Source organism: Ascaphus truei, chromosome 6, assembly GCF_040206685.1.
Source record: "Ascaphus truei isolate aAscTru1 chromosome 6, aAscTru1.hap1, whole genome shotgun sequence".
Lineage (NCBI taxonomy): Eukaryota > Metazoa > Chordata > Amphibia > Anura > Ascaphidae > Ascaphus > Ascaphus truei.
The window spans coordinates 75,959,334-75,984,980 of record NC_134488.1 but is presented as its reverse complement, the minus strand read 5'-3'; the positions used below and the strand labels follow the sequence as shown (position 1 = coordinate 75,984,980).

Sequence of the window (25,647 nt, the reverse complement as noted above, 5' to 3'; positions counted from 1 at the left end):
TTGTTACCTTTTTGTCAGCACACCATTAATACAACAGGCCGGCGGGGGTGTTCCTGGGTGATCCCTGCAGGAGTCCTGCAGTACCAATCATGTGTCCCCCAAAAAATAAACAATACTTTTAAATAAATACACCCCTTTCCCACTCCCTGTAACGCTTGCGCTGCCCACGAGCAAGACAGGACCCCGGTACTGAGGTGGGGAAGTATAGAACAACGCACCCACAGCAGCGGAAGCGTCCTGGCAGGCGGATTGTCAACGTATACGGGTCTGGGTTGGAGAGAATGGGTTAGTCAAGATACTTGCCAAAGTCTTGGGATGGAGAGGTCAGAATTGTCAAAGTCTGTTAAGCCGTGGTCTGGGGTTGGAGAGGTCAGAATCGTGGAAGTCCGTATAGCCGTGGTCTGGGTTGGAGAGGTACACATAGTCGAGGGTAAGCCGGGGTCAATATCCAGAGGGGTTCAGAAGTCAAGTCAGGTCGGTACACGTAGAATCCAAACTGCAAGAAACACAAGACAGGAGCAAAGATCAACAAACGCAGGGGCTCAAGGCTACAACTAGTTATGCTCAGCAAAGCAGGAAGGGAAGTGCAGGGTATTTGTAGCACACAGGAACCAGTAAAAAGGGAGGCGGAGCGGAGGCGCGGCCTCTGCGGAGGCAACGATTGGCTGCAGGAGACAAGTGGGCTATAATGAGAACTTGCCACGTAGCTGGGGAGCGGTGCACAGCGGCACGTGTGCGTGCCGCACGTGAGAGAAGCGCAACGCATCTGAGGGGGCGGAGCTCGGCTCCGTGGCAAACTAGAAGAGCTGTGCGTGCGCGCACGCTCTGTAAGCAGAGCGGGGGTGCGCACTCGCTGGTCCCAGAGTGGATGTCTGTGCTGCGACAGGCAAGGAGGGAACGCGTCGCAAAGGACGTGTTCCCTGATTCCTCACACTCCCACCCCCTAACACATACAGTACAATAATGGCCAAAATTACTATTATCCATATATGGATAATAGAGCATTTGGCCATTTAAAAGACAACATTAAGCAGCATAAATAAAGTAAATAAATCTTGCACTCACCCCTGCCAGGCTGCCACGATGAAGGCCGTCCTCATCCTCATCACTGTCTATGTCCTCCGTTGCCACAAACAATACAGTACATTAAAAAAAGACAATCTAATATCCCCTAACCCCTTAATCACCTTAGCGGTTAGTAACCGCTATAGTAGTTAAGGAGTTAACCCACCCTCTGCCACTACCCACCCAGGAGGCCTAACCACCCTCCCCAGGCAACTACACCCACCCTTCACTCATTCATTGGTACAGTGGATACATCATGCTCATATAATATGGCATGATTTACCACTATAGCAAGAAATGGGGAAGGAATAAAAAAACAGGCCCAAATCAAAAACATTACATAGATGTGATCTGAAGGAATTTCGTTCTGGAAACTGATTTATTCGTTAGCCCCTTCCCCAGTAAGTGTGTTAATCTTGAATTGTCTAACTTTGTGTGTCTGTCTTTCATAAGAAATAAATTACCATTTATTTTACCATCTTGTTTTGCTCAATCAAATGATCCCAGTTATAAAAAGGTGTTGTAGAACCTGGTCTCCCGTGACAAGTAGGACTTCAATTTTTCCCATTGGAGGAGCAATCATACTGTCCTTGTGATCTAGACATTTGTCTTTCTATTTTTTATTATTTTAACAAATAAGTATTTTCAGCTTATCACTAGGTGTTGTGCTATTGTACTGTTTGTCTGTCAGTGTGTCTGTTAGTCATTGTTAGTATTGTTTATGCCCACAGTTTTACACGTTTGCACTATGATATTTCCTTTGTTTATTTTTCAGATGTTGTGAGACTGGTCCTGTGATACATCCCAAGATTCCCGGATCACCCAGACTGGACAATTCATGTATGGTCAGATTCCATAACTTGATATTTGTTTTTGGCATCGGATTCTTTTTCTTTTATATATACAAAGATGCCAAATTTTCTATCTACTTGGTGATGGCAATATCTGAGACAACACGGATAGCAGGGCTCGGTGCAGGGACACGTGCAGGGCCTCTTACCTGCGGCATCTCTTCTTCATCCCATGGCGCCGCAATGTCAAATGGTGTTGCTTTGCGATGATAATGTGATGTCACAGCGCCATGCGGCATGGCGTAGCAACACGGCACCATAGGGTATCCCGTTATCATAGCAACGTGACTCTGAACGGCATCGTGACATCACATGGCGTCCCGTTGTCATGGCAACACGATACAATTTGACGTCATGTTGAGGGACCCTGCAGGAGGAAAGCCGCTGGAGAAGGTAAGAGAATTACAGAGTCCACGCGCTCTCCCCCAGTAATCAGTTTCATTGTTGTGGGGAAGAAGGTGGGGCCTCTGTAACTGCAGGGCTCGGTGTGACTGCACCGCCATCACGCTGGCGCTGCCCACTGCATCTAACCAGGAGCAACTCGCATCCCCTCTGATTGCACACAAGGGGATAGTAAGCCACACCCCAGGGGCCATTAAGTGACTGACTGAGTGACGCACACACACACACTGACTGACACACTGACTGACACACACACACACACACACACTGACTGATTGACTGACACACAGACACACTGAGTGATTGACTGACTGATGCACACACACACTGACTGACACTCACACACACACACACACACACACACACACAAACACTGACTGACACACACACACACACACTGACTGATTGACACACAGACACACTGAGTGATTGACTGACTGATGCACACACACTGATTGACACTCACACACACACAAACACTGACTGACACACACAGAGTGATTGACTGACTGACACACTACCTGATGCACACACAGAGACTGACAGACTGACACATACACTCACTGACTGACACACACACACACACACACACACACACTGAGTGATTGACTGACTGACACACACAAGGAATTAATAGTTACTATAACTAAAGCATTGCAAATACACTAACTAAAAAACGTGTTAAAAGTCAAACTTCTTTGTGTTGCTTCACTGAAATTGTGTTTTTATATTTAATTATAACTACACAATCACAAATACAATTTCAGTGACAAAATAGTGAAAAAAGACAAAGAAGTGTAATTTAAAATGTGCATGCTCAGCACACAACATTGTTAATATTAATTTTTATTGATTAAATATAATTTTCATCTTAACCTTTTGATTGCAATTTATACATACGGAACACCTTGTGATTGGAAAGGAAATATCAAATACACATATGGCGAAATATAAAATAATTTATTAACACGTTACAAATAGTAATGTAAACTTTTCTGTCACAAAACATGAAACAATTTTTAACTTGGTGTGCTTAAAAAAAAAAAGAAGAAAACAGCTGGTGACAAAAAACTACTCCTCTTCTTCTACTGCCCTCAAGACAGTGCTTACAATTCCTGTCTGAGTCCCAAATTTCGGGCAGGAGACAGGTTCTTTTAAATGGTAAGAGGCTTTAAAGAAAATCCAAGATTGAATCTGACGGGTCATTGAACACATTGGCCATCATTTTAATCTTCTGCGACTCCATGGCGATCATTTCCTTGTTGAAATCGTTAATAACTTTGTTCTTCTTCTTGTATTTCAAATACAGTGTCATCCACATCGACCGCAGCACACATGTCCAAGGATGTCTGATACAGAAATGAATCCTGCTCCACTTCAGAAGCATCTTCAATGCCCTGGGAAGGAGGTTCACGGAGTATACACAGATGGTGCATAGACCGTATAAGTTTGGGGCGCTGGTGACGTTGATGGCCATTCTAGGTTTGAATCTCTGACTGCTGGTGTCATCTGTTCCTTAAGGAACAGCATACTGGGGAAAAAAAGGTCAGGTAATGTAGATGGACGATCCATGCTGCTGGGACCCACATCACCAGATCGCACTGGCCTGATTCTTTTCAATTCCTGCCGGAAAGAATCACGCAGATTCTTCCACTTGGACTTTAAAGTACAACAAGCAAAAAGAAAACAATCAAATGAAATACTGTACAGGGTTGAACACTATTTGATAGAAAAAAAAATTCTAAGCTGTATTCTTTTTCATGGACGCAATATTAAATTTACCTTCCATTTAACATTTGAGATTAGACCATATATAATCACGGTTTCACGGTCCAGTTTTGAAGCGGGCAGCCACGGTATTTTGGTCCAGCGTCTGGTATAACATGAAAGGTTTTATCGTATTACCTCTCTCAGAACGCTGGGTGAATGCGGGGGGCCCGGCGACAGGTCACAGCAGTTGCCGCCGGCCCAGGCTCTCCCCTGCTGCAGGCTTCTCCCTCACTGTCTGTCACACCCCGAGGTGTCTGATTCTGACGTTACGTGCGCTGTACCTCCCTCCGCCGACGTTCACCAGAAGCTTAGCCCAGTTTACTTCCGGCGCTGTGGTCAGAGAGACTTGGCGCGCGCGTGAAAAAGAAAGACCTTTCTCTGGTCAGGACTGCACGAACATGCTCATGAGTTTACGAAGTCCCAGCAAACAGACACAATGAGCGCTCGGAGAAATGAAGATTTCAGACACAAAAGCAGTTCTTCTTCTTCACTTCTAATTTTATTAAGGCTGCAAGCTGCTTTTATAGGTATTCACAAAGGTGTTTCTGGTTCAGAACGAAGTACAATCGTCAGCATTATTTCTGGTAAAAACAAGATTAAGGGCTACGTGTCGCTTCTAGCTTACCATCTGCAAAAGAAGACTTTGTCTATGTTTACCTAGCTGGGGCCTTTAGCTGTGGTTTGTTTACTTAACAAACATCTCAAAAGAAAAGATAAGTATTCTTGCTGAGTATAAAACAGTCAAAGAAAGTTCAGTCCGCGCTCTTGCTTCCTAGTGTTGCAGAAATTAATTCTTCTCCCTCCTCTTGCTGCTCCTATGGTTTGAATTGAATCCCCTCACTCCAAAAAACGAACTCCGGTGGAAGACCCCATCGGTGAAAAGAATGACCAAGAAAAGAAGCACAGGAGCGACCCAAGCTAAGGAAAAATTGTAAATGTATTAAACAATAAGGCAATAAAATAACTTACATGTAAGTAAGAATAAATGAGTATCCAGGTCAACGAAATGTTCAACAGATCGGCATCATCATCAGTCAGACAGGGGGCAATTTCAGTTCCGTTTATGTGAGATCCCGCGCACTGGAACTCACTCTATGGCATTTGCTGCAGGAGTCGCCTCCGCATGTATGCAGGTAGTGGCGTGGTATCCAAAGCTAATGCGCATGTATGCAGGTAGTGGCGTGGTATCCAACACACATGCGCATTAGTTTTGGATACCACGCCACTACCTGCATACATGCGGAGGCGATTCCTGCAGCAAGTGCCATAGAGTCCCAGGGCGAGGGATCTCCTCATAAACAGAAATTAAATTGCCCCCGTCTGACTGATGATGATGCCGATCTGTTGAACATTTCGTTGACTTGGATACTCATTTATTCTTACTTACATGGAAGTTATTTTATTGCCCTATTGTTTAATACATTTACAATTTTTCCTTACCTTGGTGCGCTCCTGTGCTTCTTTTCTTGAGTACAAAACAGGTTCAAAGTTGAGTCTTCTAAAAAGGCTAAGTTGAAACTGGAACTTACAGCAACACAAAATGGAAGACAGACACATGAAGGACAGATTAATAATTTTAACCCTTTCAGCGCGTCAGCAGCGCACACCTCGGCGTGGGAGAGACAGTGAGGGAGAAGCATGTAGCTGGGGAGAGCCGGGGCCGGTGGCAACTGCTGTGACCTGCCGCTGCCCCCCCCCCCATCCCGCAGCCACCGCCCCCCCTCCCCTCGTGCAGCCACCGGCCCGATCAGAGACCACCCCCAGGGTAAATCTGATTATGATATCTATTGGGGGGGTATATTTTTAGACGTTTTGGGCATCTTTTAGCATTGTGTCCAGTATTTTTGGACAAGCCACCTGCCAACAATATAATCAATAAATAATATATACTTATTTGGGATGGACAAAATCTCTGCAATCTCTCTCCACAATTTATCATGGATATAACGATATGGATCACGACTGCGCTGGTTCCACAATGCATCGCACTGATACATCTCTGAAATCAATTGCTCGATAGCAGAATAATCCATTGTACTAATGAATTTTACAGTAAATATTTTTAATTTTTTTTAATAAAAATATGATTTTTTTTATAAAAAAAATATATACACTGTATTAACAATAATACAATTTATATATATAAAAACTTAATATAATAGTTTTTATATATACAGTATCTATCAATTGATTGCTCAAGTGAAAATAATGCTGCTTCTCCAACCAATTAATCATCAATGTGTGAAACTTTATTAGGGGACACGTGCTGACATGGGTAGGGTGTTTTTGTGTTTACATTTCACTGTAATTTCATTGGCTGGTGAAATACACGTGGCACTGCTGCAGCATGAAATTACAACTTGGGTTGTCTCACTTAAGTGTAGCAGCGTTAACGCTGTACTTCGCCGCCAGGAGTCGTTTCTAGATTGAAAACTTTCATACACTTACATCAAAGAGTGCCGAACGTGCATGCGCACGTTGCAAAGCAGGTACCGTGAGCTCGGCCTTAGAAAGAGCCGGGCAAGGAGGGGTTACATAGTACAGGCATACCCCGCTTTAAGTACACTCACTTTAAGTACACTCGCGAGTAAGTACATATCGCCCAATAGGCAAACGGCAGCTCACGCATGCGCCTGTCATCACGTCCTGAACAGCAATACCGGCTCCCTATCTGTACCGAAGCTGTGCGCAAGCGGGAAGACTATAGAGCCTGTTACACATGCGTTATTTACATCAGTTGTGCACTTATATGACGATTGCAGTACAGTACATTTATCAGTAAGTGGGAAAAGGTAGTGCTTCACTTTAAGTACATTTTCGCTTTACATACATGCTCCGGTCCCATTGCGTACGTTAATGTGGGGTATGCCTGTATTGTTTTTTTTTTTAAAGGTGTTGGTTTTTATCCTACATCTAGCCCCTGAGGCAGTCTGACAAGCACTTACACGCATTCTACTGTACATACATATAGTTCTACACCCTTTATGGTGTCCAGTATTGAATCAGACTGTCCTGTATTTGGGCACTCTGTGCAGTAAACAATTAGAGGTAATACTGGACATGTTTGTGTCTGGTATTACCTCTCTGGCCATAGTGACCTAACAATCTTGGGTCTGCAGGATTTCCCTGAGCAGGAAGAGAGCAGGGCTGTTGCTAGGGGGCTGGGCAGCATCCTCCATCCTGATTGGCTGCTGTTGAGTAATGCATTCAATTAGAAGGTGTCGGGAGCCTGGGGTGGGGCTAAGGAGAGGAGGAAACAGCATGGAGTGGAGGGAGGTGTGTCCGTGTGTGTTTGGTCTGTACTGTTGTGTGTATTTTCTGTGGCTGACCTGTGTGTATTTGTTTTGTCCTGGTTTGTGTTTGTGTGTTTTCTGTGTCTGTCCTGTGGGGGTGAGATGACTGGGATGGGGGTGAAAATCACAGGAAGGGAGGGGGAGGATTGAGAATCACAGGGAGGGAGGTGTGAGAATGACAGGTGGGTGAGAATGACAGGCAGGGGGGTGAGAGAATGAGGGGACTGAGAGAGGATAAGGGGACAGGAACTGAGAGACGATGAGAGGATATGGAGGGGGTGAAAGGATGAGGGGGGTGAGGATGAAGAGGGGTGCAACAATCTCGGAATTTGTGGTAGAGGTGGATTAAGGTTATATGTTATTTATAAATGATCTGACCGTTACATCATTTTTTCAAAATTTCACTCCAAGTATGCACTAATTTGCACCATTTCATAAAATCTGAGGAGGGTGCTCCATCTCCAGACCCCAGAATTTTTTTACAGATGTAGCCAGGTTCCCCTCTTACCTCCAGGCTGCGTGAGGGGGACGGCTGTGTGGTTGCTGCAGGGATAAATATATATATATATCACTCCACACACCGCATGTAAAATAACCAATGACTTTACTGTATAGCATGTACTTATTCATAAATCAACAGGTGTCCCTCTCTAGAGGAGACACTGACTACTGCGTCTCGCAGGACGCTCCCACCTACACCGGGTGATCCCACCCCGTGTCCAATAACCCCACACAATATGTCCCGCACCCTTAAAGGGAGATGATATGTGTGACTGCGCAGCCACTAGTCCCGTAATAATAATATATGTAGGATCGTTGGTGCACTTGTTGATGGTTACCTGCCGAGCACTTCAGTGCCCGAGTCTGCAAAGGAACTTCACAAAGGATCCGAAGACAGACTAATCCAGGAACTACCGTCCGGGGCAATCCCACCCGGATGGCTGCTGCAGCGGCAGCAGAGGTCTGAGCCCAAACCTCTGGATGGACGCGCGGCGTCCGCTGTGTCCCTAACTGACTCTGTGTAGTAAGGGGCAGGGTCCCTAACCTGGGGCCTGTCCCTACAACACTCAACTACTGGTGACTCAGGGCTATCTGGGGCCTAGGGGGCTGCTGGCCTAGTGCAGGGAGTCACTGACTCCTGCACCCTACCTCCTTCCCCTAGCTGCTCCTGACGCCGACTGACTAGCGTGCTCCAAGCCCGTGAAATGTATCCATTCTTCCCTGCAGGGAGATGCTGTAGCCCTATTGGCTCCCTGGGGTCACGTGGGGTGGTCCTGGGGCTCATGGGAGATGTAGTCCCTTCTGTGAGCCCTCCCCTGATTGGCTGCCTCTCGCTATGTCACTGCGCACGCGTCCCGGGCAACCCCCGAGCAGGATCCTGACCGCCCCCACTCTTCCGAGCGGCCGACGAGACCGCCATTAGGCTCGGCGGCACCCGCGATCGCCAGGAAGGTGAGGGGGGGGGGGGGGCGCTTGGCAGGCAGGGGGGACATGGCTACACTGTTTCCCATACTCTGTGTGTGTATTACTGGGCATATTGTCTTGGGAGGGATTATCCTACTATGTGAGGATCCTTCTCAGGTGGAGGCGCTGTTTAGTAGATATATACACACCCCAGGCTCCCAAGTGGCAGAAGATCAGGCCTCCTGTTTGCCACACAGGTATAGCAGCACGCATAGTCGCCCTGACACAGGGGGAAACGGGGGCTACATAAAATAGAATATGAAATGTTGCAAATTGGTCCAAACTTTGAGACACATTTAGAAAAAATGACATAACGGTCAAAGCATTTATAAATAACACACCTCCCCACCAAATTTCATCGAGTGCGTCACCTTTCACAGCTGCATCCAATATTCTTGGAGAAACCACCTGACGACCCTATGGACAGATTAGGCTGAGGGTTTTGCTTTTAGGGGGGGTTTGGCAGATCACTGTATATTTACATCATTGTTCAGGTGAAGACACAGCTTGAGTATGAGTGGGGTTAACTTCCCTGACTGTGGTCTGATTGCAGCCTCTGTAATAAGATAGATTGTGATAGTTCTTGTATTTATCAGTAAGGCAGCTGCAATTTTTTTTGTTTATGATACTGTATACTGATGCCGTGCTTAGGGATCGATTGGTCAGGCCTGCCAGCATTCTTGAGACACGTGATAGGTCTGTGTGTTCACAGCGTTTCATGCACAGGAAGTGCTGGGTGAGTGATTAAACAGTGATTGCAGACCTACAGGGACACTATACACCCCCAGGGATGTGCACTATGCTTCACCCTGATGAAGGGGCCTTGAAACCCTCCTCACGGTGCCGGGGTGTATGTCTGCACACTAATCCAGCTTGATGTTTGTATTTTTCTGTACATTAAAGAAGAAACCTGTTTGATACCAGAAGGAACACGTGAGTGTATTTTCCCCTGTGTCCTTTTTCATATTGCTGAGTGCTGATCCAACCTGCTGCCACCATGGCATTCCCTTCTGCCAACCCGCCGCAGCTTATCCGCAGCAGCCAGAAGGATGAGCAGTACAAGGGCTTCCTGCGGGGCCAGGCGCATGAGGCCTGTCAGGCTTTCGCAGGTAAGTCCACAGCCTCAGTCCTTGTCCCCCGACATACATGTGTGCAAGCTAGGGTGGAAGCACACTAGTATTGTGTAATAGCATGCACATTTATTGTGTAATAGCATGCACATTTATTGTGTACTGTGCAGCTGCTTTATGAGAGGAAAGCCCTCCAACAGTGGCAAATGTTACTAAACCAAAAGCTGTGTCATGAACATAGAACAGCTAACTGTCCAGGTGGGTATACTGTGGTACTACCCAAGTCAGGGAGATTGTAGGTTGCTTTAGTAATTACACATTGAGTCCTTGGCTGCTTTGTCAGATATTTTCATGTTCAATCTTTACCTTTTTGACGAGGCTCCTGATATTTGCACCACATTAAAGTTGGATTGCACCTTGCAACTACATGTACAAACCTCAACCTCGTGTTCATTTCCCTCTGCCCCATCCCTCTCAGCAATTATTCACTTCAGTATTCTTAAACCCTTTTGCTGCCAGAGGAGTCTGAAATGCCTTGCTCCGCAGATCCTCCTTGCAGCAAAAGGGTTCAAAGAAGCATTAAAAAAACTAGTACGAATATGCCATCATCTAACATGCGTCTATAGTTAGGTTTTCTTGACTCCAATGAAAAGTAACAGGGTAAATACAAGACAATACAAACATGAACACACCCTGTAAACATTAGAGCCCCCAAAACACAGTTGCTCGCCATGGTCCATATTTGCTAAACCGCATAGCACCCCTTAGTTAATATGGGCCAATGACTGCTATTTGTAATGGCAGCAAGTGCCCTTACGCATGTCTAGTAAAACATTGAGGGCAGGGAGCAGTGCTCAATACAAAATTAATATTAAACATGTTAGAGAATAGGGCTGGAATTGGTAGAGAGAAAAATATCCCCCCCCCCCCCCCCCGTTCTCATCCCCCACACCAAATGCTGATTTGGTCTCTGATCGTTTTTTAATGTCTGGATATGGGGAGAATCAGGCACTCCTAAGTAATCCCCTATTTCAGTTACACAATGTGCTACTGGCTTATTTCTCAGTTTGAAATTGTTAAAAATCAGTATTGATTACATACATACACAAATACTGTACATGGTGAACTGATTTAATCATGTGATTTTTACAAATATATCTAGTGCATGCATACATTTGAGAGCACAGTGTAGAGTTTAATAAATAAAATACACACAGTAGAAATAGGAATTTTAGAAAATAATGAACTTGAATAAGTACTGAGCCAGTTAGAAATAACAAGTTTTATTCTGTAACTTTTTTTAATTTTAATTTTTTTCCAGGTGCCAAGAAGTGGCTGCAATGGAGGAAAGAAGTTGAGTTACTTTGCGATCTTGCTTATTACAGTCTGACAACATTTTTAGGTAAAGCACAGGGGAGAGTTTCAGCAGAACAGTGTGTAAGCTGCAGAATAGCCGCACAAATATGGTACTTTGTTTTGTCATCCTGCTCTAGTAGTGCATAGTGACATAACAAATCAGATGTATAAAGAGTTCTTACAAAAAAATCCCCCAAATATCACTATACAATAATAATTCTGCATTGTTATGCACTTGGGTAGTATAGTTTTCCTAATTTAGCCATACCTTTTGTCTATACTAGTACCTATATAGCGTTTACATCCATGGTCATTGTCTTTTCTTTGCTTAATCTGTTCAACCTCGACATTTCTTACTTGGCTTGATCTTCTGTACTATCACCATCTTGATTCAAGATTTTAGTTGATCAATAGAAATGTAATTTCTTGTGCTTTTTGTTACAACCACCCAAACCCATCCCATTAACTTGGAATGCTTCCTTTTTTGGAATAGTATTAATGTGTTAATGCCTGATTACCTTCTTCTAGACAAAGTTCGAGAAACCAGATGCCTCTTGATACACCATTCATTATTATCATGTTAGATATATCGCTTTTTATCAAGCATATAGTGGTATAATTGTCCTGGTATTTTCCAGGTTACCAAACCCTTGGCGAAGAGTATGTTAATATTGTCCAGGTTGATTCATCTAAGAAGAAGGTTCCATCCTGGCTTCAGCGGGCCTTGCTAATCTGTTGCCACACCCTAGTACCTTATCTGCTGGATAAGGAGTTGGTGCGCTTGGAACATGAGCTCCAACTCGAAACCGATGGACCACGACTATCACATGGCAGCTTGTCATCTGGGGCTTCTCGCAGGTCCTGGATGTGGAAGTCAGTGCATCGAAAAATCTGTTCATTGTCCGAACAACAGAAAAAGACTTTGGTAAAGACTGTCTACGTTGTTAGGCAGAGTATCATCTTCCTGAGAAGATTGCATCTTGCCATATTTTATATGAATGGAGCCTTCTACAATATTGCCAAACGCGTCACAGGAATCACTTACGTAAGTGGAACCGTATAAACATAGACGTTTCGCAAGGGTCGTTTGGCCCACCTAGACAGCCCATATTCCCCACTTGTTACAAAATCGTAACACTATCATTTGGTATTCCCTAACCCAGGGTTGCGCAAACTTCTTGAGCTGCACCCCCTGCCCGGGAGCTGCAGGGCTTACGCCCCCCCTCCAAATGATGACGCGGGTCATGTCACGTGACCCGCCGCGTCATTTGACGTGCTTTGCCATGGCGCTGTGTGACATCACATGACCCGCCGCGTTGCCATGGCAATGCGTCGCCAAAGACCCGCAGATAAGTGAGTTACACAGGCCTCACGCCTCCCCCGTGGAAAGAGCGCGTGGCCTCTGTAACTGCCTGTGCCCCCTACAAATTCTCCCGCCCCCCCCAGTTTGCGCACCGCTGCTGTAACCGCTCGGATTCCTTTGTGTCTGCAAAAAGCATTCTTGAATTTGTTAGGGTTTAATAACTATCAAGGCAAAAGCGGTGACAGATTGGGTGCAATATTTTTGCCCTAGGATATCGAAGAAATTTTTTTTTTTATATTCATTTCAATTATATCTACTTCTGATAAACTTTGTTTGGGGTGGGGGTGCGGGGTTGGAGATCAACGGTTGGTCTGATGACAAAATGCTGTATGTGTGCACAACCTCTATTGGACTTCTTCTTTATTACATGTGTGAGCTTTCTGAAGGAGTGACTAAATGATTCAGTGGTGAAAGGAAGTGTACCTCTCATTAAGACATGAGATTATGAATTAGAAAATTATTGGGTGCTTGTCTAACCAGTATAGAGAAATGTTCAGGCCGAGAACATTCTTTAAGCATGAGAAGATATCGTAAGTAGAAATGGAAATACCTTTTTACGTATTTCGGTCTGTTTTTGTATAGTTAAATATTTTATAAAGAAAATGTTTAGGTAACACATGAGAATAATTTACCAAAACAGGGCTTGGGTATTAAAATAATGTTCTTAGAGCAGCAACATAACTGCCATTATTTATTTAGTTTACAGGTTGGGAAACAGGGAGCCATTGCCGCTGAACCATGTTTTTCAGCTCCGAGGACCCCCTTGTTCCCGAGATACTTGTAAAGGTACCCACAGTACTTCCTGGTTTTGTTCTGGGATTTAATTTACCCAGGGTAGATACCTGTAAAAGGTAGTGGGGTAAACATTTTGAGAACCGTGGGGTCCATTTTGAGAACATAGTGAGGTTCAACTAAGGGTGCCCATGTTCGCAATCTAGTAATAGAAACAAAACAAGCAGCAGAGATTGCTGCTTTAGCATAGGCATAGGTAATGAGTAATGTTTGTTTAGCTCTTTTTATAAACAAAACTCATTCTTTGGGAGAGTTCAGATTTTACTTATTGAACCCTCTTTACAGCTTCGTGTCCGGGGGTCCTTTGGAGATGACCAGCTTGTGCGCCAAAGTTATAGCCTTCTTGGTGCAGTGTCGCTGCTTCATCTCATGCTTCTAGTGGGTATTCAGCTTCATAGCTTTCAGCAGAGGCAGGAGGCCCAGCAGAAGTGGAAACTCCACCGCCGTATGTCCTATCAGAGGTGAGCAGGTCTGCAAACTCCTATATATTTATCTCCTAACCTAATGAGCCCTAAAAGACGCACAGTCTGTATCTTATCTATAATACTCGCTTATGGTGTGCTTTTGAGGTATGTTATGTTACTCTAGCAGTTTGGTTGTTCATCAGACCATGTGACTGCGTAATGTTAAAGACCCCAACAGTAGGATGAATGAATGAATGAATAACCAGATACTTGTAGGGGGGACCCCTAAACATAAACTTGATAGAAGACAGGTACTGGGTTGCAGTCCCGGATGGTAAGCTCACTAATAAGTGACGCTGTTGTTAACAATAACACCAGGAAGATTGAGCATAATAACACCCTATAATGTACCAATTGTCTAAATAAAGTCGTGAGCAGGAAAACATGTAGCAAGCGATAGACTCACTCTGAGTGTTGCACAGTCCATGCGATCCAAAGGTGAGGGGTCCCCAGGTGTGCTTCCGTCCAAGGGGTAGGCTAGTAGAGAAGGAGAAACTGGAAGAGCACTACTGTAGGTATCAAAAAGGTAGAAAGGAGGGTGCGCATCCCATAAAAAGATTATTTATTTATTGGTCATGGAAAAACAGGGCAATGGAGAGCCCTACTAACGTTTCACGCTTCACAGAGAGCTTTCTCAAGGTGAGAAAGCGCTCTGTGAAGCGTGAAACGTTGGTAGGGCTCTCCATTGCCCTGTTTTTCCATGACCAATAAATAAATAATCTTTTTATGGGATATGCATCCTCCTTTCTACTTTTTGATACCTACAGTAGTGCTCTTCCAGTTTTTCTCCTTCTCTACTGGTTGTTCATCAGGTAGTCAACCTTTTAGGGTCGACTTTGCTGTCGTTGTAATGATATATTTACTTGCATATTTTTGTTTCAAGTTGTCTCGACAAACTCCTTCACTGCCTGCCACTGTCTTTATGGCATTGTGTCGTTTTGTTTTGGGGTGGCGAAGGTGGGAGGGGGGTTGCGACGCTATGGTAGAACAAGAGCCCATGTTATGTTTGTATCTGTAAAAGCCTTAGATGAGGATAGCCAATGAAAAAGGACTGCTGGTCTATTTGACTGTCAGACTGAAGTTAAGGCAGTGTCTGATGTTACTGGTCCTTTACCTATGAAGGACCATATTGAGCCAGCTATAATTTTGTATACTGTATACAGTTGATGGGAAAGTCTGTACATAAGGATACCTTGTAATGTGTATAGCAAACGACAGGGGGTGCCCAGTGCTACATCCAAATGACAAAACATACATGGTAATAATTACAAGAAATAATGCTTCAGTACTAATAATAATGCTAATACTAATAAAATATGTTTTTTTAGTTAGATATTTTGGCCAAAGCATCATAAGCCTGCACACCAAATCGTCAAGGTAAACCATAATAAGTGCAAGTCCTACACTACACTGCATTTGTTCCCTATACCTCTGTATGCTTTGGCCAAAATATCTAACTAAAAAAACATATTTATTATTAGCATTATTATTAGTACTGAAGCATTATTTCTTGTAATTATTACCATGTATGTTTGGTCATTTGGATGTAGCACTAGGCACCCCGTCGTTTGCTATATTCATGTGCCACAGCCCAGTGGCACTCTATGTGGCATTACATATAGTCAAGATTAGGTGGGTGTGGGCGTTTGAGCTTGCTGGGTTTGTGTGTTAATTAATTTCTAACTTGTAATGTGGACTTAAGTGTTTTTTGTTTCTAGAGGAGCCTGCAACACCTTAATCTATCCTTGTGACAGGCAAAAGCAGGGCTGGTAATCAGAATCAATAGTTGGTGGTGATGTGCCGGCATACATATAAGGGGGATCCTGAAGACTTTGTGTGTTTTTATAAATGCCCTGGTCTGGTATTGTCTATCTACTATATATTTCTGAAAGCACTGTATGTCTGCGTCCCTAGCAGCAATCTCATTGGTCCCTTGGCCCGCCCGCCCCCGCACACCTCTCATTGGCCTGAGGCGGAGTGACGGGCCAAAGGACACACACACACACACACACACACACACACACCTCTCTCTCTCTGTCCTCCTCCCCCCATCACACTCACCTCCCTCTCCACTCACCTCCCTCCACCTCCCGCTCCACTCACCTCCCTCTCCACTCACCTCCCTCCCCGGCGCGGGGACAGGCAGTGGGCAGGGCAGCCTGCCGCTGCCTCCACTCACCTCCCGCTCCACTCACCTCCCCGGCGCGGGGACAGGCAGTGGGCAGGGCAGCCTGCCGCTGCCTCCACTCACCTCCCGCTCCCTCCACTCACCTCCCGCTCCACTCACCTCCCCGGCGCGGGGACAGGCAGTGGGCAGGGCAGCCTGCCGCTGCCTCCACTCACCTCCCGCTCCCTCCACTCACCTCCCGCTCACCTCCCTGGCGCGGGGACAGGCATTGGCCAGGGCAGCCTACCGCTGCCACGCGGCACCTAAGATGGCGGCGGACTGAAGGACCCCTTCCTCCCTCGCGGACTAACTAACATGGCGGCGGCCAGAAGGACAGGTGTGTGTGTGTGTGTGTGTGTGTGTGTGTGTGTGTGTGTGTGTGTGTGTCACAGCGTGACAGTGTGTGTGGGACACTGTGTGTGTCTGTGTGCGTGTGTGTGTGTTACACTGTGTCTCAGACACTGTAGAGTGGGGACCGGAGCTACACATGGGGGGGGGGGGCGAGGGGGTCACGAGCGGAGAAAGATACAGGGGGAGTGGAGAGGAGGGACCCGTCAATTTAAAGCAAACCAACCCCCCTCCTGTCCACTGCGCGCCCCCCCCCCCCTCCTGTCCACTGTCACCCCCCCCCTCCTGTCCACTCTCCCCCCCCCCCTCCCATCCCTTCCTGTCCACTGTCCTTTCCACTGTGTCCCCCCCCCTGTCCACTCCCCCCCCCCCCTCCTCCTGTCCACTGTCCTTTCCACTGTCCCCCCCCCCCCCCGGCCACTGCCCCCCCGGCCACTGCCCCCCCGGCCACTGCCTCCCCTCCCCCCGGCCACTGCCCCCCCTCCCCCCGGCCATTGTTCCCCCCTCCCCCCAGCCACTGTCCCCCCCCCCCTCCTGTCCACTGTCCCCCCCCCTCCTTTTCCCCCGTCCCCCTCCCCTCCTTTTCCCCCGTCCCCCTCCCCTCCTTTTCCCCCGGCCCCCTCCCCTCCTTTCCCCCCCCCCCTTTTCCTAGCGCTAAATGTAACTCACGGGCAACGCCGGGTCTCTCAGCTAGTAGAGAATAAAAGTTACCTATGGAGCTCTATACTCAATATGTGCAAAAAGAAACCTTTATAAAGGACCACAAGAAAAGATCCAGTGAACCAATATACAGCATTTACGTGTCACGCCAAGTTTTTGAAGTGAAACTTCCTTAGTGGCACCTCATTCGTGATGGGGCAAAAATGGATTGTGGAGACACAAATGAAACGGATGTGACGTCAGTGCTGGCAGTTGAGGCCGGGCTGTGTTCTGGCTCAGCCCGACCCCAACACTGACATCACACCCGCTCCACAAATCAGATATCGCCACCGCCGCCGCTCCTAATGGCCACCGCACCCACCGCACCCCCCACACAGCCGCTGACATGCGGCGCCGCTTCCCACGCATACGGCGGGCCCGGTGCGGCCGCGTCTGAACCTTCCCCCACCCCTCTCCCCCCAATTACCCCCTCTATTCCTCCCCCCACACCCCCCCACCAGCATCATGGTGTTCTTCCCCGGGGGGGGGGCGTCACACTCACATGGGCCTCCTCGCCGTATGTGCCGTCCTCCCTGCCCTGATCCCCGGCACTGCGGGGCAACACAACCTGTGCTCATCCCTCCTCCTACCACACTGCTCTGCCGCCGTGCTCGCAGGTGCAGGGGGTGATCGGAGGTGCAGGGGGTGAGGGGAGGTGCAGGTGAGGAGGTGAAGGGGGGTGATGTGAGGAGGTGAAGGGGGGTGATGTGAGGAGGTGAAGGGGGGGTGATGTGAGGAGGTGAAGGGGGGGTGATGTGAGGAGGTGAAGGGGGGGTGATGTGAGGAGGTGAGGGGGGGTGATGTGAGGTGCAGGGGGGGTGATGTGAGGTGCAGGGGGGGTGATGTGAGGTGCAGGGGGGGTGATGTGAGGTGCAGGGGGGGTGATGTGAGGTGCAGGGGGGGTGATGTGAGGTGCAGGGGGGGTGATGTGAGGTGGAGGGGGGTGATGTGAGGTGGAGGGGGGTGATGTGAGGTGCAGGGGGGTGATGTGAGGTGCAGGGGGGTGATGTGAGGTGCAGGGAGATGATGTGAGGTGCAGGGGGGTGATGCGAGGTGCAGGGGGTTGATGCGAGGTGCAGGGGGTTGATGCGAGGTGCAGGGGGTTGATGCGAGGTGCAGGGGTTTGATGCGAGGTGCAGGGGGGTGATGCGAGGTGCAGGGGGGTGATGCGAGGTGCAGGGGGGTGATGCGAGGTGCAGGGGGGTGATGCGAGGTGCAGGGGGGTGATGCGAGGTGCAGGGGGGTGATGCGAGGTGCAGGGGGGTGATGCGAGGTGCAGGGGGGTGATGCGAGGTGCAGGGGCATATGCGAGGTGCAGGATGGGTGCGCATACATCACACACGCGCACACACACAGTCACACGCGCACACACACAGTCACACGCACACACACACAGTCACACGCACACACACACAGTCACACGCACACAGTCACACGCACACACACAGTCACACGCACGAGGAATTCACGCTTAGTGCAAATAGCTAATACAGGGGATGTGTGCCGAGCACGCACATTCTAAGTCCAAATTTATTTGCGTTTTGTCAAAGAAATTGTATTTTGATTTTTAATTAAAACATCACAAACACAATTTCTGTGACAAAAGTCAAAGAAGTTTCACTTACTATGCGCGTGCACAGCACACACAGCTTTTTTCCTAAGGAATAGCACCTAATTACATCTGTGAAATACAATAGTGCCCTACACAAAAATATGAAAGTGCGAAAGTGTTCTAAACAATTAAACAACTGTTGATTGCAGCTCAAACCCTCCGTATAAATTGCTTTTTCAATCCCTTAGTGTAGTAACTAAGGACCTGGTATTGTCTATCCCTGTTTTAAAACCCATATACAGTACATAAAAACCTGTCATAGTTAAGCTATGTGACTAGATTACAAAACCAGATGTATGATATCTTGTCTAACGGAACATACAAATAGTATCACGTTGGTCAAAATAAATGTAGACTTTTTCTGTCACTGAAAAAATAGTGTTCTACATCATTAATATCAGAAGCAGATCGACTAAACCGGATCATGTTTGTGATGTATAATTCAGTTGCTGGCTTGTTTTGTAAACCTTCCTCCTTTTCATTCATAGAGCACCACCACACGAGAAATCGTACCAGCGCAGTTCAAAATGCACACTGTGTTTAGAGCTGCGTAGACACAGCACAGCGACACCATGTGGCCACCTCTTCTGCTGGGAATGCATCACTGAGTGGTGTAACACCAAGGTGAGGCTATGATGAAGGGCTGAAAATGTTGGTGTGCAAATAATAGGTTTCCAGTCTACAGAACCAGAGCTCTTGTTTTTCATTTGCTTGCTGTAAGAGGGAGCTGAATTTACCAGATTGCAATGTAAAATATATTAAACTTCTACATTTTTGATCATGACATTATTTGGAAGTCAAACTAGTTCCAAGTTATTTGCAAGTATGAAAGCAATTAATGCATGTCTCTACATATTGCAAAGAAAACTAGGAGACTTCCTAACAAGATTACATGCAATTCGATACCATTTTATGTATCCCATGGTGACTTCCTTCTGACAGCTCCTACGTAAATCTATTTAGTACTGATTTATTTCCAAAATAACCTAAATACTTTGGATAGGGACTAGGATGCAATATACAATTAATGCAGCCTCGCAAATTCTAATTATTGTAAGCCTGCTGGGATAAAAAAAAAAGTGTCCCACATCTACTTTCTCACGGATTATATAGTTAAATAATAAGACATATGTCCACATTCCAGTTGCCTTGTAAAATAACATTGGCATCCGGGGGTGTCTGGCTTTTTGGAAGGCTGCATTAATGGATGAAGAAATGTTTTCAGTGTAAACACGTAAGAAACTTAGGTTGTGCTTATAGTGCCTTGCGACGTCGCTCCGAAACAAATCCATTGATTCTGTCGCAAGCACTTACAGTAAGCGCGACGGAGAGACTAAAAATTTGGAAGCCGGGTAAATGTAGATTTTTTTTTTTTTTTTTTTTTGACGTCCCATGTCTAAACCATGTCTCTAAACCAATCAAATTGCGCGGCTCGCCCCCTTTACTGACGTCACTGGCCTTGGGGGGGGCGCGCTGTGACGTCACGGAGCTAGTTCGCCCTCATTGGGCAAACCGCTCACATGACCGGCCCTGTGCTCCGGCGACCTCAGAAACTTAACATTTGTTAAAACAAATGCGTGCGCGAGCCCCTGCTAAAGCCGCTCTCATTGCGGCTGCAAGGGCGCCTTAGGCGCTGACCATGCCCGAGGCCTTACTTGTTCCTCTTTGTAATATGCAGTTTAAAGACTTAAGAACATTGTAGCATGTTTTAAACATTTGATACTTCATGAGATCTTTGGTATGTTTGAAGTATTGGCATGCCATCCCTTTTCAAGCTATAGAGAACTCTTAAGTAAAGATATTTTCTGCATCATCTCTAGGACTGAATTGGATTACTAAATACTCTAGCATCAAAAGAACAGCTTGAATTGATCGGATAAACTCTTCTATAGGCATTGCCATTTACCTGGCCACTTGAGCGATTCGACTGGTCAGATAATTAGCATTACCATTGATATAGACAAAATGGCGAGATCTGGAGAACTGCATGTCCTTTTCTTGTCCTAACTACCACATTTATGCTTGATGTGCTCATCCTGCTGCTAGTTGGACCAAGAAAATACAAGATTAAGCAATCTGTGCACCACATGCCATATTATTAAGGCTACAATGTTTCCTGCCGTCATTTTTATGCCAAATAAAGTATTAACTTGGTCATTGTCTTTCAAATAGTAATGGACACTTTTTTCAAATTCATCATTGGTGTAATAGTGTACAACTTTGTTCACAATGGTTCAATATAGCATTAAGCTCTTTTTCTCCGCTGGGGGACTGTGTGCTGCCTGTATTCATGCTGCTAAAATGCCCTTTTGTTTTCTTACCCAGGCTGAGTGCCCATTATGTAGAGAGAAATTTCATCCTCAGAAGCTTGTCTACTTGCGGTACTATCGATGATCTTCCTGAACATCTTATTTTTAAGGGCTCCTTTTCAAGAAGAGGCATCTTCCAATGCAGCTGCTTTGCTTCTCACATTTAGGAAAGTGTGTGGTGTTAACTGTTCCATGAAAACAACTTTAGGCCAAAATAACACTTTGTTTACGGTATGTCTGGCAGCAGGATTTTTTTGGAAGTGACAAATGTCTTCCTCATGTATGACACCTGAGTATCTGAAAACACTTGCAGGCTTCTGAACTTCTCCATAGAGAACATGTAACCTAGAGTAGACCCTAACACGTGACAGGTTTGGCATGTTGATGTTGTGTGGTATCTACACCTGATGACCTCTAACTGCTTGGATGAAGTTGAGGGCCATTGCCAACAAGGGGAAAGAAAGGAAGGAGTCATTGGGTGCCTTAAGAGTCTTACAGAGGTATAATTTGGTTGCATTTTGTAGGTGGAGATAATGCACTAAAACTGTATCCATTATTGAACGGAATACAGGAATGTTGTATCTTTTTGGTACAGCCTGCAGATTTAAAATGACACATTCAAAAAAAATCACATTATGAAAATGTTCTGCTTTTTTTTGTTATAGCGAGGTGACCTGTGTGATTAAAACTGGGTAGCTGATAAAGGTGTGTGTGTGTGTAAACCTGCCCCTCCCTCAAATTATTGTTATCTTGCCATTTCTATATATTTTACTATAATATTTCTTACTGTTTCAGCAGGCCAGTCTCCATGCATGCAGCAAAGTGAGCAAGGGGGAGCCCCATAGTACAGGGAGGAAGTTAATACTCCACTGACACTGGGGTGGTAAAGATGCTCCCTCTTGGTAATATACTGCTCCTTCCTTGGGTCTTATTGCTGGTGCTTGATCACCAGCATGTATACCCAGGTACCACTAAAGCAGATTATGGAGCATAGCTGGTATATAATAGAGTAATTAAATGAATGTTTGTCAGTCCACCCTACAAAAAAGTAATTTGAACTTTTGTTTCTCTCCTGATTGGCTGACTAAGTGAGTGTGCCGATTTGGATAATGTGTTTAGCTGATAAACCTAGAGTTTTGATTTAGCTCAAACGCAGTCATTTTAATCAATGGGTATATTTGACAGCTGACTGATTTACAAAAAGAAAAGATTAGTGTCTATACATTTCTAATATGTTTGAATTTGTGCAATTAGTAACGTTTTGCAATTTGTATTCATTAACTCCATTTAGCAGTGAGTAAATGTGGGTATATTTAACATTTCACCTTTGTGAATGGGACAGGGTGCATATGGGACTTGTTCTACCTGTGATGCAGAATGTGAAATCTTGCTCTTCTGATGCATGCAGTTTAACCATCTTCATTGCAAGAGAGAACTGCAACACTAATCGGAAAACAAAACGAAACACCCTGAAGGGTGTAACAACATATTTTAACAGTATTTACACTGACCGTGCCAAACTGGTTTGAAAAAATGTGTATTCATGCTCTGTACCTGTGATTTTTCTTCGTGTAATAAAGGATTAACAATGTATATAGATCCTCATACTATATGGAGTTTTACGTCTTTGGTTTCTTTATCAAAGAGGGTTGTTAGGGGCAGCTATTAAACTAATTTTCCACAGCACCTTTCTAAAAAAAAAAATACGTATATATAATTTTTTTTTTTAGCAGTATAACCCCTGCTATCATTATGTTGAATTAAAGAGATTGTAGTACACCAGACAGTGCTTATTTTGAGCAGTAAATAGTTAACCGGTTAAATTATTATTGAAAATACTACTCCAAAAGCAATTTAATGTAGTAGAGCATCAAATTCAGAAATGCTGGTTTCTGCTTAATCACGTTACCAACAAAGGGTTTCTTGGCATGCCCTCTTACGTTAGCAAAACAAATAGTACATTTCCGCTGGGTGGTAAACGCCGCACCACCGGTGTATGTGAGCCATATTACAAATGTTATGGCCAGTGGGGGTATATCTCTAGGCTTGAAGTCAAATGCAATGGTCGCATGTTCGTGTTGCGCCGTCCCTGGGAAGAATTTTAACCGACATGAATGCTGTAATAGCCTGCGAAAAAGCATTCTAAATCTCGGCTACATTAGTAAGTGCCCCATAATCACAAAAAAATGCTTCTAAGAACAAACATAAAACGTTGCGGCGCGATGTTTGACTACTTCAGGAAGGAGGCCTAACATGGGGAAAGGAACACAAGATGGCGGCTCACTGCATGATAGCACAGAATCGGAAAGAGCTTGAATTCGGCCCAGCCAGCTCTATATGATGCTGAAGAATGCCTTCCAGGTGGAGCTCCAAAGAGCAAAGAAAGATGGACGTGTAGACTTGACCCAGCTACAAGAATGCACCAATGATGTGGTTGCTAATAAGCAAGACCCTGCTCAAAAGATTAATTGCCTGAACATTAGACTGTCGGAGATTGAGGAGCACCCAGAAGATCATGAAAATTGTTCCCGCAGAAATAATCTAAACATATGGGGGTCCCTGAGATGATCACAGATTGGAAGATGCTGTGCCCATAGTTTCCCAAACCATTGCTCCTGGATAGGGTGCCACAGGTCCCCACCGCCAATGCTACAAGGAATGTAATACTCCGCCTGCATTATTTTCACACTAAAGAAGCCATGTCATCTGGGAGAGATCGTCCCGCAATGGAGATAGACAAAGTCAAACTGCAGATCTCTTTCCAGTTACCTTCCAGCGAAGCAGAGATCTCAAGCGGTGACAGGTGCTACACGAGCAGGCGGAAGGATGTAGCATGGATCACTATTGGGGACACTCTGAAAGCTCAACGGTCCTGATGCGTGTGCGCCCAGGTCTGCGAGCGTTGCAAGGTACAGGTGAGGAGGCAGCTACTACCTGGTACAGAGTAAGCTCACGGCATGGATCCCCTCCAGAAGGTGGTTACCTTTCATGAGCAGCTTTTGCCCACTGGAAGTCCTGCTTCGGTAGCTTTTTGCAGATGACCTTGAGAATTTTACTTCTAGGGGTATCTCCCTCATGGAGTAAGGGGACTGTACCAAACAGTAGGATTAAATGCTCCTGGTTACTCAGTTTGTGACCATAGCCAATTAGACCAGACAAATCTGCCCCGTATCCACTCTGAACTACTGGCAGCCGCAATAAACTAACCTAAATATAACGGGCATCACAGGACGTAGCAGGGACTATAACATTTCCCTTTGTGCGGATGATGTCTTGCTGACACTCTCTAAACCTCTCACCTCCTTAATCTGTTTCAGGCTCTCGAGCAATTTGGTTAATTTTAAAACCAGAAGTTGACTCAAACTAAATCTATGGCCCTCAATATCAACCTTGAGAGCCTAACCAAACTGCTCTCCATTCATTTTGATTTCACATGGTGCAAAAAAAAATCCCTAACCTATCGAAAAATTACTGTATTATGTCTGATTATAAGGTGGAAAGAAAAACGTTTTCAGTCTCTCGCCACAAACATGTCTGTATTTAATATGGGTGTCTTCCTGCTAGCCAAACTCCCACTTACCCCCATTCTACCTCCATGACCCATGCCTATTTCCCCATCTATTCAGTATGGATCTGTCCTTCCACCCTGTCCCTGTATTGCATATGTATTAAGTATTTAGGAGTACACCTCATCTAAAAACAAGGTGAAGCACGGCCGTGACAGTCAGTGGTACTAGCCATCAGCTGGTTAAGCTCACACTGCTAGAGCAGTTGCCTAGAAAAGCAGTGGTCTTGGATTCTAGTCCTGTTGGGGCTGACATGATTCCAGTCATTAGGTTAGTGGCTTAGGCTTATTACAAAATCTATATAGTTGGTTTGGAAATCCTTTTAGGAAGGGTGGGACAGGACTCATTTAAATATACTTTGCACAGCCATTAGCATTTTGCTCACGTGCTCCTTTTTTAGCATAGGCATGTCCCCCGAATTTATTTGGAGGGACTCAGGGGGATTTATACACACACTATAAAATTAGAAAGGCCTGTGGCGTGTTTCATTGCCTTTGGGGAAAAAAAACAATCGAGGCGGATCCAAATTCACAAAAAAATGTTGCCCATCTCTACTAACACAAGTTAAAGCACTGCTATGCAATTGAAGCACAGGATAATCTAAACTTTACAGTTTTGGTGCTCTAAGCCAGGGGTGCGCAAACTGGGGGGTGCGGTGGTTAGAGGCCACGCACTTCCCTGAAGGCAATTAAATGCCGGGGGACCGCACGAGGCCTCTGAAAGTTCTCTTACCTTGGCTTCAGGCGACACGTCGCCATGGAAAGCCGGGGGTCACGTGACGTAACCATGGCAGACTGAAGTTTGCGCAGCCTGCTCTAAACCAGGTGGTGTGCAAACTTTTCTCCCTGCCCCCCAACTTACCTCGTCTCCAGCATCAAATGACGCTGTGTTGCGTCGCCGAAGACCAGGTAAGGTTGCGGTTCCAGTCACTGCTCGAGGCGTGCGCTGTGCGTGTAAGCACCGCCCCTCAATGGGGAAGGGCCCAGTACGCACCTTCACGCTGAAGGTGCAGCCACTCCGTACTGCAAGATTTTTTAAACTCAATGAAATTGAGTT

At 45.8% G+C, this 25,647-nt stretch overlaps 1 protein-coding gene across 1 annotated transcript; it reads left to right on the top strand.

Annotated features, from left to right (window-relative positions):
- Window positions 1-9,539: 9,539 nt before the first annotated feature.
- PEX10 (peroxisomal biogenesis factor 10) lies at window positions 9,540-22,624 on the top strand. Its single transcript, XM_075604865.1, has 6 exons — window positions 9,540-9,954; window positions 11,237-11,317; window positions 11,910-12,316; window positions 13,712-13,887; window positions 19,205-19,340; window positions 21,042-22,624. Exons 1-6 carry the CDS (start codon window positions 9,843-9,845, stop codon window positions 21,108-21,110), a joined length of 981 nt encoding a protein of 326 aa, XP_075460980.1. The 5' UTR covers window positions 9,540-9,842; the 3' UTR covers window positions 21,111-22,624.
- Window positions 22,625-25,647: the final 3,023 nt, after the last annotated feature.